Source organism: Pleurodeles waltl, chromosome 4_2, assembly GCF_031143425.1.
Source record: "Pleurodeles waltl isolate 20211129_DDA chromosome 4_2, aPleWal1.hap1.20221129, whole genome shotgun sequence".
In the NCBI taxonomy this organism is placed as follows: Eukaryota; Metazoa; Chordata; class Amphibia; order Caudata; family Salamandridae; genus Pleurodeles; species Pleurodeles waltl.
In genome coordinates this window covers 867,392,252-867,405,503 of record NC_090443.1, presented here as the reverse complement: position 1 = coordinate 867,405,503, position 13,252 = coordinate 867,392,252, and the positions used below count along the sequence as shown (strand labels likewise).

At 42.1% G+C, this 13,252-nt stretch overlaps 1 protein-coding gene across 6 annotated transcripts in view; it reads right to left on the bottom strand.

The window, feature by feature from the left end:
* SSBP3 (single stranded DNA binding protein 3) overlaps positions 1–13,252 on the bottom strand; it is a 277,102-nt gene that overhangs the window by 53,715 nt on the left and 210,135 nt on the right. For 3 of the 6 annotated variants that reach the window (XM_069232624.1, XM_069232625.1, XM_069232628.1), the window contains 2 exons: positions 8,953–9,033; positions 5,134–5,193 (listed from right to left, as the gene is read on the bottom strand). In XM_069232624.1, the coding sequence (XP_069088725.1) occupies positions 5,134–5,193; positions 8,953–9,033 (141 nt within the window). The remainder of the gene's footprint in view (positions 1–5,133; positions 5,194–8,952; positions 9,034–13,252) is intronic. The other 3 variants (XM_069232626.1, XM_069232627.1, XM_069232629.1) reach the window with 1 other exon arrangement.

The window sequence follows — 13,252 nt, the reverse complement described above, 5'->3', positions numbered from 1 at the left end:
CATTGGCAGCAGGTGTGTAAAGTACCAATGAAGCAACCAACAGAACTGAAACAATTCCAGCAACTGAAGCTATAGTAAGGCTGACAAAATGATAGGCGGAACCAACTAAATATCCAGCGTGCTGCTTGCTGCATTGTGACTGTGTGACTTCCCAAGCACACATTCTACAGGGCATGCTTCCCCATTTTTCAGATCTTGTAATGCCTACAAAGTCTGAAACCTTTCCGACACAAACTCCTGCAGTCAAAACGTATTTCCTATTTCCTTGGGTGTCCATTTGTTGGTTGTTAATGTTTTTATTGATCACAGAGCTGGCCAAACACTCAGTAAATCTAAAACGCTACGTCCACAAAGTAGATCCTAAAGGATACTTAGGCATGGAAAATTAATCAATTGCTATTTAATCGTTCAAGATGTTTTGAATTAGGTACATTAAAAACATTCATAGCAAAATATCATGTTGAGTTATTGGAATTCTGACAATTAGGTGAATTGCAGAAATATCCATCTGCACCACCAAAGCTGCGTGTGTCAGTTCTGAAGTAGCTTTAATTAAACTAACCTAAACTTCTTTCCAAACCTTGAAACATCTGAATTTTAAGGTGCTTGCCATTTAAAACTAAAAATCAGAATGTTTTGTAACAGAAGGAAGACGTCTGCAGGGCTGAGCAAAGTCACCATTTCGGCACACCAGCTGCCCATGAACTAGCACGAGAAATACTTTCTTCTATATACGAGGGATTCACCTTCTACCATAAGTGGTGCCAGACATAAGGACCACCTTCTCCATTGAATAATATAGTCCTATCATGTCTTTAAGGACAGCAAGAAAATTCAAATACTTAAATAAATTTGCTAAACTACGGTATTTCCATTACAGCAATCATAAATGATATACACCCTTCAACTTTCAAGGTTTTCACCTTATTTTGCATTTCTGCCTGGAAATAAAATGCACTGCAATTTTGTTTTATAGTTTTCAATAGATCTTAAATGCCTATAATTTTTTTTAAATAATATTCATTAAAAATAAAAACTAAATGGCAACTCTCCTAGAATTCGAAATCCTAAACTGACGCCGAACTAACCAATCACATTCGAGGTCTAACACAAATTTAACTGGCCTCCACCTGAGTTAAACGTAAGTGAATCACTTGACTAGAATATAAACTCAGCAGGTTCTCAACGTTCGTGTAGGGCACTTCAAAGTGAAGGCTCAACTGTGCGTCTCCGAGTTCTTTTGAAAGCTCCTTAGTGCAAAGCTGCTGAAAGGCACAGATCAGAGCATGGGCATAAATACATTTCTAAGGACAGTCTCCTGCTAACTATTTAGAAATAGAGGGTTTAGACTATCCATCCACTGGATGAACAATCAAGACGTTAAGTGATCAAAGAGGTAACCAAGACGTCAATGTCAAGTCTGAAGGAGCTTACAAGCTTTCAGGCAGCAAAATCTGGTCGCAGTATGGATATGACAACACTAATAGCAATTTACAAATCTGGCTGTATGAAAGAGAGGTGTTCACAATCCCTCCCGATAAGCATAGTATCGTTTTCCTTTAAGAGAATCACACTACAGGAATATGCCTACTACTGCGATCACAAATCCTGGGGTAGCAACTACCAAGGAAGGCTGAGAGATGCCCACACACCACTTTCCCTTTGGGACGCTATCAGTGCTGCTGCAAAGTAGCAAGATGCTGAAGCGGTTTAATCTGTTGGCTCCTGCAGTAGTGCCTTTTGGTTAGGGAAAACGCACACGCTACTTGGGACACGGTGAGGAACCATAGGATGAATAGGATGCCATTACGGTCTCGCTGGAGAAGAGCTGAATGGTGGGAGCAGCCTTCTGCAGAGGATGGGGGCCTTTGGGGGGAGGGGGGGGGGGGTGTAGCCCAGCAGGAGGAAGAAGAGGAGGGAAGGGTGTCAAAGCTTTAGGAGCCAATCACCAGCCTGGGTGAATATCAAGAGTAGAGAGTCCTTCTGTAGCAGGGACATAAAAAAAGACCAGATGCACAGCAGTCCTCAGCAACCAATGGACTGGAGGGTCAATTCTTGAAAGGAGCTCTCTTTCTACCGTTCATAGGCAAGTTCGTAAGTAGAAGGAAGGGTAAGTGAGAATTCAGAGCAGCCCTCCAACGCACAGCAACCATGGAGGAACCTCCGGAGAATACACAAACTTTTGCTATCACTCTAGTGACTGAAAAGGACTTGTATGGGGAAAATAACATTTTTGGGAATAATAGTCTTCAGCTGGTTATGATGGCTGAGAAAATTCCTAAGTAATACAGGCATTCTGAAGACTCTTTGGCCCTAAACCCTTCATTGAATCCACCCGTATACACCGGCCTTTACAGGAGGGTAGCAAGAAGCAAGCCACTGCTCAAGAAAGCTCACTAGGAATCTCATTTAAAGTTTCCAAAAGCGTCGTGGGGGATTCTGTAGTCATACCTCAAATGATTTTCTGGTCTGATCAAACTAAAATGGACCTTTCCGGACTAAGCAGAAAGCGTAACATTTGATGCAAACACTGGCCATCAGCCTAAGCACAGTGATGCAGAGTAGGAAACAAAGGTGCAAGTAACTTTAACACGTCTGCCTCTCAATGGTGTGGACGGGGACACTTGTTATCTTTAGAAGTCCAGTTTCTCTTGGTTTCTTTCACGTCATTCCTGATAAAAATTAACTGTATATGCTCTCATTTATATATTACTGGTCATCTCAAACCACAATACAATCAAGAGACCGTGTTTGAAGAGGGAACACAATAACAAGCAACAGTAATTACGGTGGCGGGCACACATTTAAGGAAGTCTCTCTTCACTCGTCTGTAAATTCAACCCACTCTTCTCTCCTTCAGAAAGAGACCAAAGACACATCTCGTATACACCTCAGCTAATGTAGCAACTCTAACTTCATCCTAGCTAACCTCACACCAGCGTTGGGAAGATCCACTCAACCACATTGTTATGCACTTATTACCAAACTGTTCTTCACCTGGCTCATCAGGTCTGACCTCCGCTAAAGTAGTATCCAGCATCAAGAAAGGACATGCTTTTCCTATAATGGTTCATCTGTATTGCTCCAGTTACGTGAAGCACGCCAAGACCGCTTAGCACAGCTACTGCTAAAAATGTTAAATAAACAAAACAACCTTGATGATCTGTGTCGAACTGTCAAGCTCAGTCCGATATAAATTCCTATCAAGAAATTATTAAATATCAATGGTTCACTGGTCTGCATTCGGAATTGCAGTGCATTAAAACGTTTAGTGAATTATGAAAGAATGAAAATTACTAACATTTTTAAAAGCCTGTACTCTATGTCACTGGTTTGACACTAAAACCAAAGCTGGCAACTAGCATGCATACTGTTTTACAACAACCACCCTTCTCAAAAGGGCCCAACAAGAATTGTTGCAGCGAAAAGATTCTACTCTCGGGGTTTGCCAGAGTGGATGACCAACACCAAACCTTTTGGCCATTACTGTGACCTGTCAGACTACATGTATCAAAATACGTCTCCACAGCCTGTAACTTAGGGGGATAACATCTCACTGTTAAAGGTCTATTGGTTCTAAAAAGTGCTTTACGTAAAAAAGTCAACACTACTGCACGCGTCATATCTTTTCATAATAAACAGACAAGACGTATAACCACTGGCATATCTTTACCCGGAGCACCAATCAGGCCTATAGCTGCTCTCACTGGTGTGCCAGCATAACCACCTCAGGCCTTCTGTTATGTGCATAAACATTCCCATACAGTCAATAAATTACAAATGTATACAAAATTACAGTTGACACAAGCAAGATACAATCTCTCCTAAGTGAGCCTACTTAGTACTACCGTACCGTGATTCCCAACCTGTGGTGTAGTGACCTCTGGGGGTCTGCGAATCCTACTTAGGGGGGCTGCGAATACTTAGAAAGTCCGATAATATTACTTGCTAGTGTATTTAAATAAAGAAGCTAAATGTACAATTTCAAAGTTTAAAATGTTCTATAAGTGTGAAGAAATTTTTAATTGACTGTTAAAAATTACATTTGTGTCCTCAGGTTGATTTGTGAGAGCAGTGCAAGTAGAAGAGAGTATGGATGATAAGTGGCCTCGATTGAATTTAGAAACACTCCAACTCCCCTATTAAAATTACAATTTTGATTTTTGTTATATGCGATTGTGAATTCAATTATTTCATCATCTGTGCATTTCTTTGATGAATGCTTGCTTCAGTATTATCATTTAGCGGTTCAAATAATCAAAAATGCTTACGCCAGGTGTTCCGGCTTCCAGTAATATCTCACAATTACATTAATAATTCAGTTGGGGGACCCCAGTTTCCAGTAATGAATAAGGGATCCTCAGAAGTCAGGTTAAGAAACAGCGTCGTAGTGCATACCTTCTACCCCCATGGTTTGTTCAAGTGTGTCACCAACACCAAATCTGTTCCTATTATGGTAATCTGTGTGAATCCATGTAACAAAAGACCTGCCTACGGAAATTAGCACAGTGCACTAACAGGCCAGCCATAAAAGTCCACTGCATTTAAATCAAGCTTTTCACAATATGTAGGTCAGGCCTACTGGCCTTGTCACTACGTTTAATAATAAATAGATCAATTCTATGGCATCTGGCCTGAGTTTTTCCAATGAACAGATAAGGCCCATACCCCTGATTATAAGATTTACACCTTAACCAACACAGGCCTACCGAAGTGAACAAACTGGAAACCATAATGCATATAGTTATGAATTTACAAACATGTAGAAAAATACGGTTTGCAAAACAATGTACAAGCCCTCTCAATAGGGCCTAATAAAATCAGCACCGCAAAATCACCCAAGGTTCGTTATAGTGGGTGGCTAACCCATAAAGCCCTTGCCATTATGGTAATCTGTGATATTAGGTGTAACAAAATGTAATATTGTACATAATGGGCCTGTTGGTAAGCAAGACCTAAAAAGAGGAAGTGACAATTTTTTCTGCAACACTAAAAACAGTAAAATGCAACAACCCACATATCCCCCAAATCGGCAAAATTTTTGGATGATATGATTTGTGGTAGTCCCACACCTTGCATACAAACGACACATAATAGTACAGGTTGTAAACAATGAGTTCAACAAGGACCTACCTGATTTCCCATTCGAATTGGAGGCCGTGGGCCTCCAGCATATCGTGGTGACATAAAAGGCTGAAAAAACAAAAAAACATGATTATTGAAACATCTCATGACCATCGTCCCAATTTTCAGTTCCTCCCAAATTTCCCCCACCATAGCATATAAGAGCCAACAGTTGTACGCGAGTGGTGTACTGTATTGTGTTGCAGCATTTATATAGCGCTTACTACCCCATGTGGGGCCCTGAGGAGCTTCATGAGTTGCTTGGTTGGAAGTGTGTTGATCCTATGTGGGAAGCATTTTCCTGTTGTGCGTGAAGGCCACAGAAGTGCAGTTATGGTATTATGGAACGCATCGTTTAGCAGTGTGATGGATGAAGAAGTGTGAGCAACAGAAATGCAGTTTATGGTTTTCAGTAAGCTGGCAGCTTCGAGCAGCTCTGCAGGTCCCTTTTTGGTATTTATTTTCATAAGTTTATTGTCCACTTAGCTGGTTACAGCACTGGGTGTTGCTTCTGAGATGTTTTGTTTATAGGCCTGAGCAGGCATAGGTTAAAAAGGAGAAACATGGGTGTTATTTGTAAATATCATCACAAATCGGATTGTCATCGAGAGATCCGAAGAAGTGGCTGTAGTATGTGTCTAGTCGGGACCTGCAGTGGTAGACTACATAAGAGTCCTCCGCTGGTCAGGGGAATGTAGTAGATCTGTTCAGTTAATTCTACGCCTGTTCAGATTATAGTGGATGGTTTATTGTTGTGGACTAGTACACTACTGGGTGCTGGATAGGACTCACAGGAGTATTGTCTTATGTGAGTGCAGGGGAGTCAAGCAATAAAGGGAATAATTTAGCAGCCTGTATAAACTACAATTGACTGTCCGACTGTTGCGTGTTAGTATTGTGATTGCATTGTATAGCACTTATTACCCCCGACGAGGCATTGTTGTGCTTTATGCTCCCAGGGTTAGAGTTTTTGTAGTTATTATTGGCTACTGGGATTAGTCTTGGGCTCTACAGAAACTAGCCCATGCTTTACTCCAGTTCTATTTGGTAGATCACATTAGTAAGAAATTAGATGTGAGCTTTAGTGGGAGAGGGGTGTGAGAATGTCAAATTGGTTTGTGGTATTAATAAACAAGCTACAGGTGATCAGGTATTGTTAGGTTACAGGGATATTACTTTTGAAGAAGAGGTTTTTTTCTTTCAAATACGGTGTGGGCAACTTCCTGAGATACATCAATAAGGATTACAAACATGCACTTGACTTAAAGCGGTTCTCAGACAGAAGAGGTAGGCAGAGGATGGAAAGGAAGGAGGGAGAGTAATTTGAAAGAAAAAGGAGAGTCGACAATCAGAAGCTTTAAGTCAAGGTTGTTTTGGTTTTTCATGCAGGTTTTTTTTTCCTTATGAAAATCCGTGGAGGCTTCTGAGTTGGCAGGCAAAAACTGTAAAAGGAAACATTAGTTGCAAGTGTTACAATGCCAATGTACGCCATGAGAATCCGAGCGTTCACACACACCACTGCCATCACCATCCAACGTGTAAATACAGTAAAAAAAATATGGTTTAATTTTCCCAAAAAACGGATGGAATGAAACTATAAAACAGGAATGCTGTATTTTAAATGTTGTGATGGAGATACTCCTCTCACTCTGATGATAAAGGTGGAATAAAGGAAAACATAGCCTCTCCTGGTGAATTTATGTAAGCAATTCAGGGCAGGAAGCACTGGGCTATCTCCAATCTGAAGGTTCCACTATAATAGCAAAATGAAGGGTGTGTTCTTGCATCTGTTTGTTATTTAGCCTTCCTGTAGCAGTGATCAGACACGAAGAAGGAAAATCATGCCTAGAACTTCCTCATATGAGCAATAGAAACTGCACAGCGCCCCTTTGCACTTCCCATCTCCAAACCTGAAACGCTCAGGAAGAACCAGTTAGCAGCCCCTCTCCAAGGAGACTCACTAATTTCAGAGGGAAGACCTGTCTATTGCTTCCCAACCCGGGCGTAATGGAGGCAAATGCTGCATTCACACCTCCCCAGATAGGGCATACATGGGAGCCCATACAGAGTTACAAACATCACTGTGTTTCTTGGGGAAGTGGTGTGAAAAGTAGGGGTGCCAGTGAGAAGGAATCTGCATACATAAGTGCTAATCCACCAAAATGTAAAGGTGAACAACCCATTGCAGCCCATGAAATGGTTCGTCCATTCCCACTATCATGAAATAGCCCAATTCACACCTTTGCTCCTCTGTGACACCCCCTGCCCGCCCCCCCCACCCCAAAAAAAAAAAATCATTCCCCCTGAGGGAAGGACACATGGCCAGCCTCCTCCAGAAGCTAGCTGCACACCGGTGTGAAGTGGAATGGCAGTGAACCACAGCAGCCCGTCCATCCCCCTCACCCAGTATCAAAGGCCACCTGAACCACCTTGTGGCACAGCGCGTTCTACGGATGAATTATTACTCACGGGAAAAAAACGTTTTATAAAAACGCTTGTTTTAACTTTAGACTATTTGGTGCTCGTTTCAAATGCACTTAAGTAGAACTTAAAGACGCTTTCCCAAATACGCCTCTCCCAGAAGAAAGAAGTTCTTACCAGCAAAATGAGGCCACATCTACCTCTATCCATGAGACTGATGTGGAGCTGGAAGAAAGGCCACACCGAGAACTGTTGGGACGTCACAAGGTAGGCACCTCTATACTGGGCCTACATCACTGATAAAACAGTAAGATTCTCCTCTAACATAACCTCAACAATTAAGCAAAAAAAGGCTAGAGAGGGTTTTGTGGGCACCCAACCAATGGAAATGATCTGTTATGTGACCTAAAAGAAAGAATGTCACAAGAGAAAAATGTAAAGAGGCCCACCGGTGTTCTCACCATTCAGTCCAAACCCCTACCACTCCACCCCACCCCACCATGTCTCTAAAAAGCGAGTAGTTCTGTGCTTTTCAATAAATTGAAGAAATGCATACAAATTCACTCATATCCCAGAAAACGAGGACTTACTATTCTAACATCAGTACTCAAATATCTGGGCTCCTGTTCAATTCTGATCCCTGATTTAATTTTAGCAAACGGGGTGGAGACAAATACCAGTGTATCAGTGTGCATGAGTGACATGCGTTCGCATGCAGATCAGACAGTAAGGGGGCACTGAGTGATACGGAGCTTGAACAGAGGCAACACGGGCCTTTTTATGCTCTATTTCAATCAGCACTGGGAATGGCCATACCACAGGCATTAATCTACTGTGATGACACTAACAGCAACATCACCAAATTACATCGCTGACCCAAAGAAGCTATGGGGACATGTTGAAAGGTATTTTTTCTGCAAAACGCTTGACTGATTAAGCTGTAAAATGTAAATACATGCAGGGTTATGTAGTTTATAGTAACCGAAAATAAGACCACACCACGTACAGAAGAGGTAAGCAAGCACCCCAATTAATCAAAATGTGTTGTAGAACAATTGCTGAGTAGCTTTGCCTTGAGAAATACTACTACTAGTCAACAAGAGTGGTTATGAAATCCTGTCTAGAGATGCGTCCCATCACTCTGGATTGGACCTGGTTCCAACATGCAGGGGGAGGTTCACGTATTCATATTAATTGTGTCCCCTTCGAGGTTTGTTCAAACTACCTGTTCACTCTAGATACCCAAGCTGCCACAATCCTAGGAAAAGTATCAGTCCTTAGATCTTTCACATTGTCACCACCTTGTCCAAAACAGAAAGGTATCTGAGAAGAGTTTGAAGCAGCCACAGCTAACTACAATGGGTGAGTGTGTGATCAGATAACAGTCTATATCATCTTCATCATTACCTGACTGTGAGGACCCATCATGCTGTTGGGATTGTGAGGTGGAGGCTGTGCGTGTGGCGAGGGCTGAGAGCCAGGTGGTCCCTGTGAGTTCAGAAAGGAGAAGCAGGTTACGTATTAGTGCATGGGAAAGAACAGAAGAGGCGGAAAGCATAAAAACAGGTAATTTTTTTTTATTAGTATAGCTGTTTAATGGGAACGAGACATCAAGACACAGCGTTGGTCACATTTATGAAGAAAACAACACTGCATATCAAGCAAAGAAAATTAAATAACAAAAACATGATGAAAGCTTCAGCAAAGTTCAATGTACGCAGGATAAGCATCTAGTTTCTTAAGACTAAAATTTGCAGAATAAGAGCTACTTCGACCATATTCAGAGTTGTATGTTATTGTTGCATTCATCCACAATGAATAGTCTGTTCTCTAAAGAACAGGCAAGGCACATAAATTGACAATATGTAACTTGGTCAGTGCCAAGAGACGAAGCAGGTGACAAAAAACAAAACACAACCCCTCCCCCCCCCCCAAAAAAAAAAAACACCCCAAAGGGGAGAATTTGGATTACTTCAGCCAGAACTCAAAATAAGACTCACTAAAAGCGATGGACCACTCCCCAGTTTGGGCCTCTGCTCATATAAGAAGATGTGCTTTTTAAAAGAGATTTTTTTTTTTTTTAGCCCTTTCGAGTAAGTTCTTGACTGATCAAACTCAACTTCAAGTATGTGAGCTTTCTTGGGTCAATCAGCCTGCCTGTGCGCACTTTTGTACTCCTTAAGAAGTACTAGAAAAGGGAAAGGTTATTCGCTGTAGTATCTTAACAAATGCCAAGCCCATAATACATTTTACATTATATTATCAGCATATGGGCACTCAAATAAGTGTGAACAATTTGTACAGCTACAATCTGAATCTAGGGTGATCTGAGCATAGTCTTCAAAGCAGTGGTTGATATTCCCCATCCACCACACCTCGTTTGCTTATCCAGATAGCTTTCCTAATTCAAGCTGAACCAGGAATAAGGATAAACTTACACAGCAAATCTCTTTCCTTCAACACAAATTCTGGAGTATTATATGATCGAAAGGTAGTGATAAATCAGATTATTAATGAACAGGATGATGGGAAAAGCAGGCTCGGACGGAGCCTCTGCTCTAAACAGTTATCTACTTGCAAAACGTGGTGGAAGTGGGTGCTTTACAAGCAATGATTCTGCGTACTCCGGGGTTTTTGAGGCAACAGGAATGGAGCCAAACTCCTTGGGATTCTTATACACAAAATTACAAGTTGGATCCCCTTGTTTTTAGGCTTTTGTTCGAACGTGTCACAGAGAATACTTGAGAGGGTCGCAGCTAGGGCTCCAGAAACAAGAAGTCATGAGGAGCTGGTGTACCTAATGCAGAAGGGGGTAGTCCTCTTCTGTTTAACAGCGTAGGAGTGAGGGGGACAGATATGAGCACCCAAGCAAGAGTTGCTGATCCACAGAAATATTATGTTTCTGAATGCTAGTGTTTCGCTATACAGGCTAAAGAAGTTCCAAAGGGATGTGCAAACCCACCTCTAAACATCTCTGGAAGAAAGTGCTCCTCCATGTTGGCACCTCCTGGCCAGTCAACACAAATAATGGGTTGTTATTACATATTCAACAGGGAACTAAATGCCTGAAGTAGCAGAAGAGAAGACGAGAACCCTCTGAAAGCTTCTGCCACATAAAGTTGAAATCATTCAGACAGAGCTGTACTCTTAAGTCTGAAAAAAATGTCAGGAGGAGACAATCCCAGCCGGAGGTGGTGAGTGAGTACTTCATGCATAGGTTATCACAGGGAGTAGGGCCAGTACGGGTCATTGCCAGCCTAAAAATTCAGCCTCATAATTAAAAAAATCGTGGAGGTGGCCTGTGGAGGACTAACATGGGGATACAGCATTGATGACACAATGGATATATTGTGGAGATTTAGGCCCTACTGGGGTTAATCTGAGGTTAGTAGACTACCAAAGAATCCAGGACTGGAGTACTGGGTGGGGACCTGATCCATCAGACTGAAGTTACAGAGAGAGTGGTCTGAATAAAATTAAGATAAGGGTGGAATTAATCCATTAACTCTATTACTGTGTGGAATATAAACTGAGGAGAAATGTCTTATGAAATGTGGGAAAAGTGTAATCAATACTTCAGCCATGTTCTGGTGCTACAGTGCAAAGTGAACCTTTGGGAGATTTCATAGAATGCTTTTTAACTTAGCAATCAACTACCATCGAGGAGGAACTAGTATCCATTCCTAGGCGGGATACAACAGTTGCTAAGAATGAAAATGTCACTTACCCAGTGTACATCTGTTCGTGGCATCAGTCGCAGTAGATTCGCATGTTCTGCAATAGCTCGCCATCTGGTGTTGGGCCGGAGTGTTACAAGTTGTTTTTCTTCGAAGAAGTCTTTCGAGTCACGGGACCGAGTGACTCCTCCTTTTGTCTCCATTGCGCATGGGCGTCGACTCCATCCTCGATTGTTTTTCCCCGCAGAGGGTGAGGTAGGAGTTGAATTGTAGTAATAGTGCCCATGCAATGGAGTGACTAAGTATGCACTTATTTAAGGTTGAGATGATACATATATAAATAATTGAAGGTAACTTCCAAACTGCTACAGGCTCCCGGGGAGGCGGGTGGGCACATGCGAATCTACTGCGACTGATGCCACGAACAGATGTACACTGGGTAAGTGACATTTTCAGTTCGATGGCATCTGTCGCTGTAGATACGCATGTTCTGCAATAGACTAGTAAGCAGTTATTTCCCCAAAAGCGGTGGATCAGCCTGTAGGAGTGGAAGTAGTCTGAAATAATGTCCTTAATACAGCTTGACCTACTGTGGCTTGTTGTGCGGATAACACGTCTACACAGTAGTGCTTGGTGAATGTGTGAGGCGTAGACCATGTGGCTGCCTTACATATTTCTTGCATTGGGATGTTTCCTAGAAAGGCCATGGTAGCACCTTTCTTTCTGGTTGAGTGTGCCCTTGGTGTAATGGGCAGCTGTCGTTTAGCTTTAAGGTAGCAGATTTGGATGCATTTAACTATCCATCTGGCTATACCTTGTTTTGAAATTGGGTTTCCTGCATGAGGTTTTTGAAATGCAATAAAGAGTTGTTTAGTCTTTCTGATGTTCTTTGTTCTGTCAATGTAATACATTAATGCTCTTTTGACATCTAATGTATGTAGTGCCCTTTCAGCTACGGTATCTGGCTGTGGAAAGAACACCGGAAGTTCCACTGTTTGATTTAGATGGAACGGTGAAATAACCTTTGGCAAAAATTTAGGATTGGTCCTTAGGACGACTTTATTTTTGTGTAGTTGTATAAAAGGTTCCTGTATAGTAAACGCCTGAATCTCGCTTACTCTTCTCAGGGAAGTAATGGCGATGAGAAATGCCACCTTCCAGGTTAGGAACTGTATGTCGCAGGAGTGCATGGGTTCAAAAGGTGGACCCATAAGTCTAGTTAGGACAACATTTAGGTTCCATGAAGGAACAGGTAGTGTTCTTGGTGGTATAATTCTCCTAAGGCCCTCCATGAATGCTTTAATGACTGGTATTTTATATAGGGAAGTTGAATAGGTAGTCTGCAGGTATGCAGATATTGCTGCAAGGTGAATCTTAATGGAAGAGAAAGCTAGGTTAGATTTTTGTAAGTGAAGCAAGTAACCCACTACATGTTCTGGAGTTGTGTGTAATGGTTGTATTTGATTAATATGGCAGTAGCAAACAAACCTCTTCCATTTACTTGCATAGCAGTGCCTGGTGGATGGCCTTCTTGCTTGTTTTATGACTTCCATACATTCTTGGGTAAGTTGTAAGTGCCCGAATTCTAGGATTTCAGGAGCCAGATTGCTAGATTCAGCGATGCTGGATCTGGGTGTCTGATCTTTTGGTTGTGCTGTGTCAACAGATCTGGCCTGTTGGGCAATTTGATGCAGGGTACCACTGATAGGTCTAGCAGCGTTGTGTACCAGGGTTGCCTTGCCCAAGTTGGTGCTATCAATATGAGTTTGAGTTTGCTTTGACTGAGTTTGTTTACCAGGTAAGGAAGGAGAGGGAGAGGAGGAAAAGCGTAAGCAAAAATCCCTGACCAGTTCATCCATAGGGCATTGCCTTGGGATTGTTTGTGTGGGTATCTGGATGCGAAGTTTTGGCATTTTGCGTTCTCCCTTGTCGCAAACAAGTCTATCTGAGGTGTTCCCCAGAGTTTGAAATAAGTGTTCAGTATTTGGGGGTGAATTTCCCATTCGTGGACCTGTTGGTGATCTCGAGAG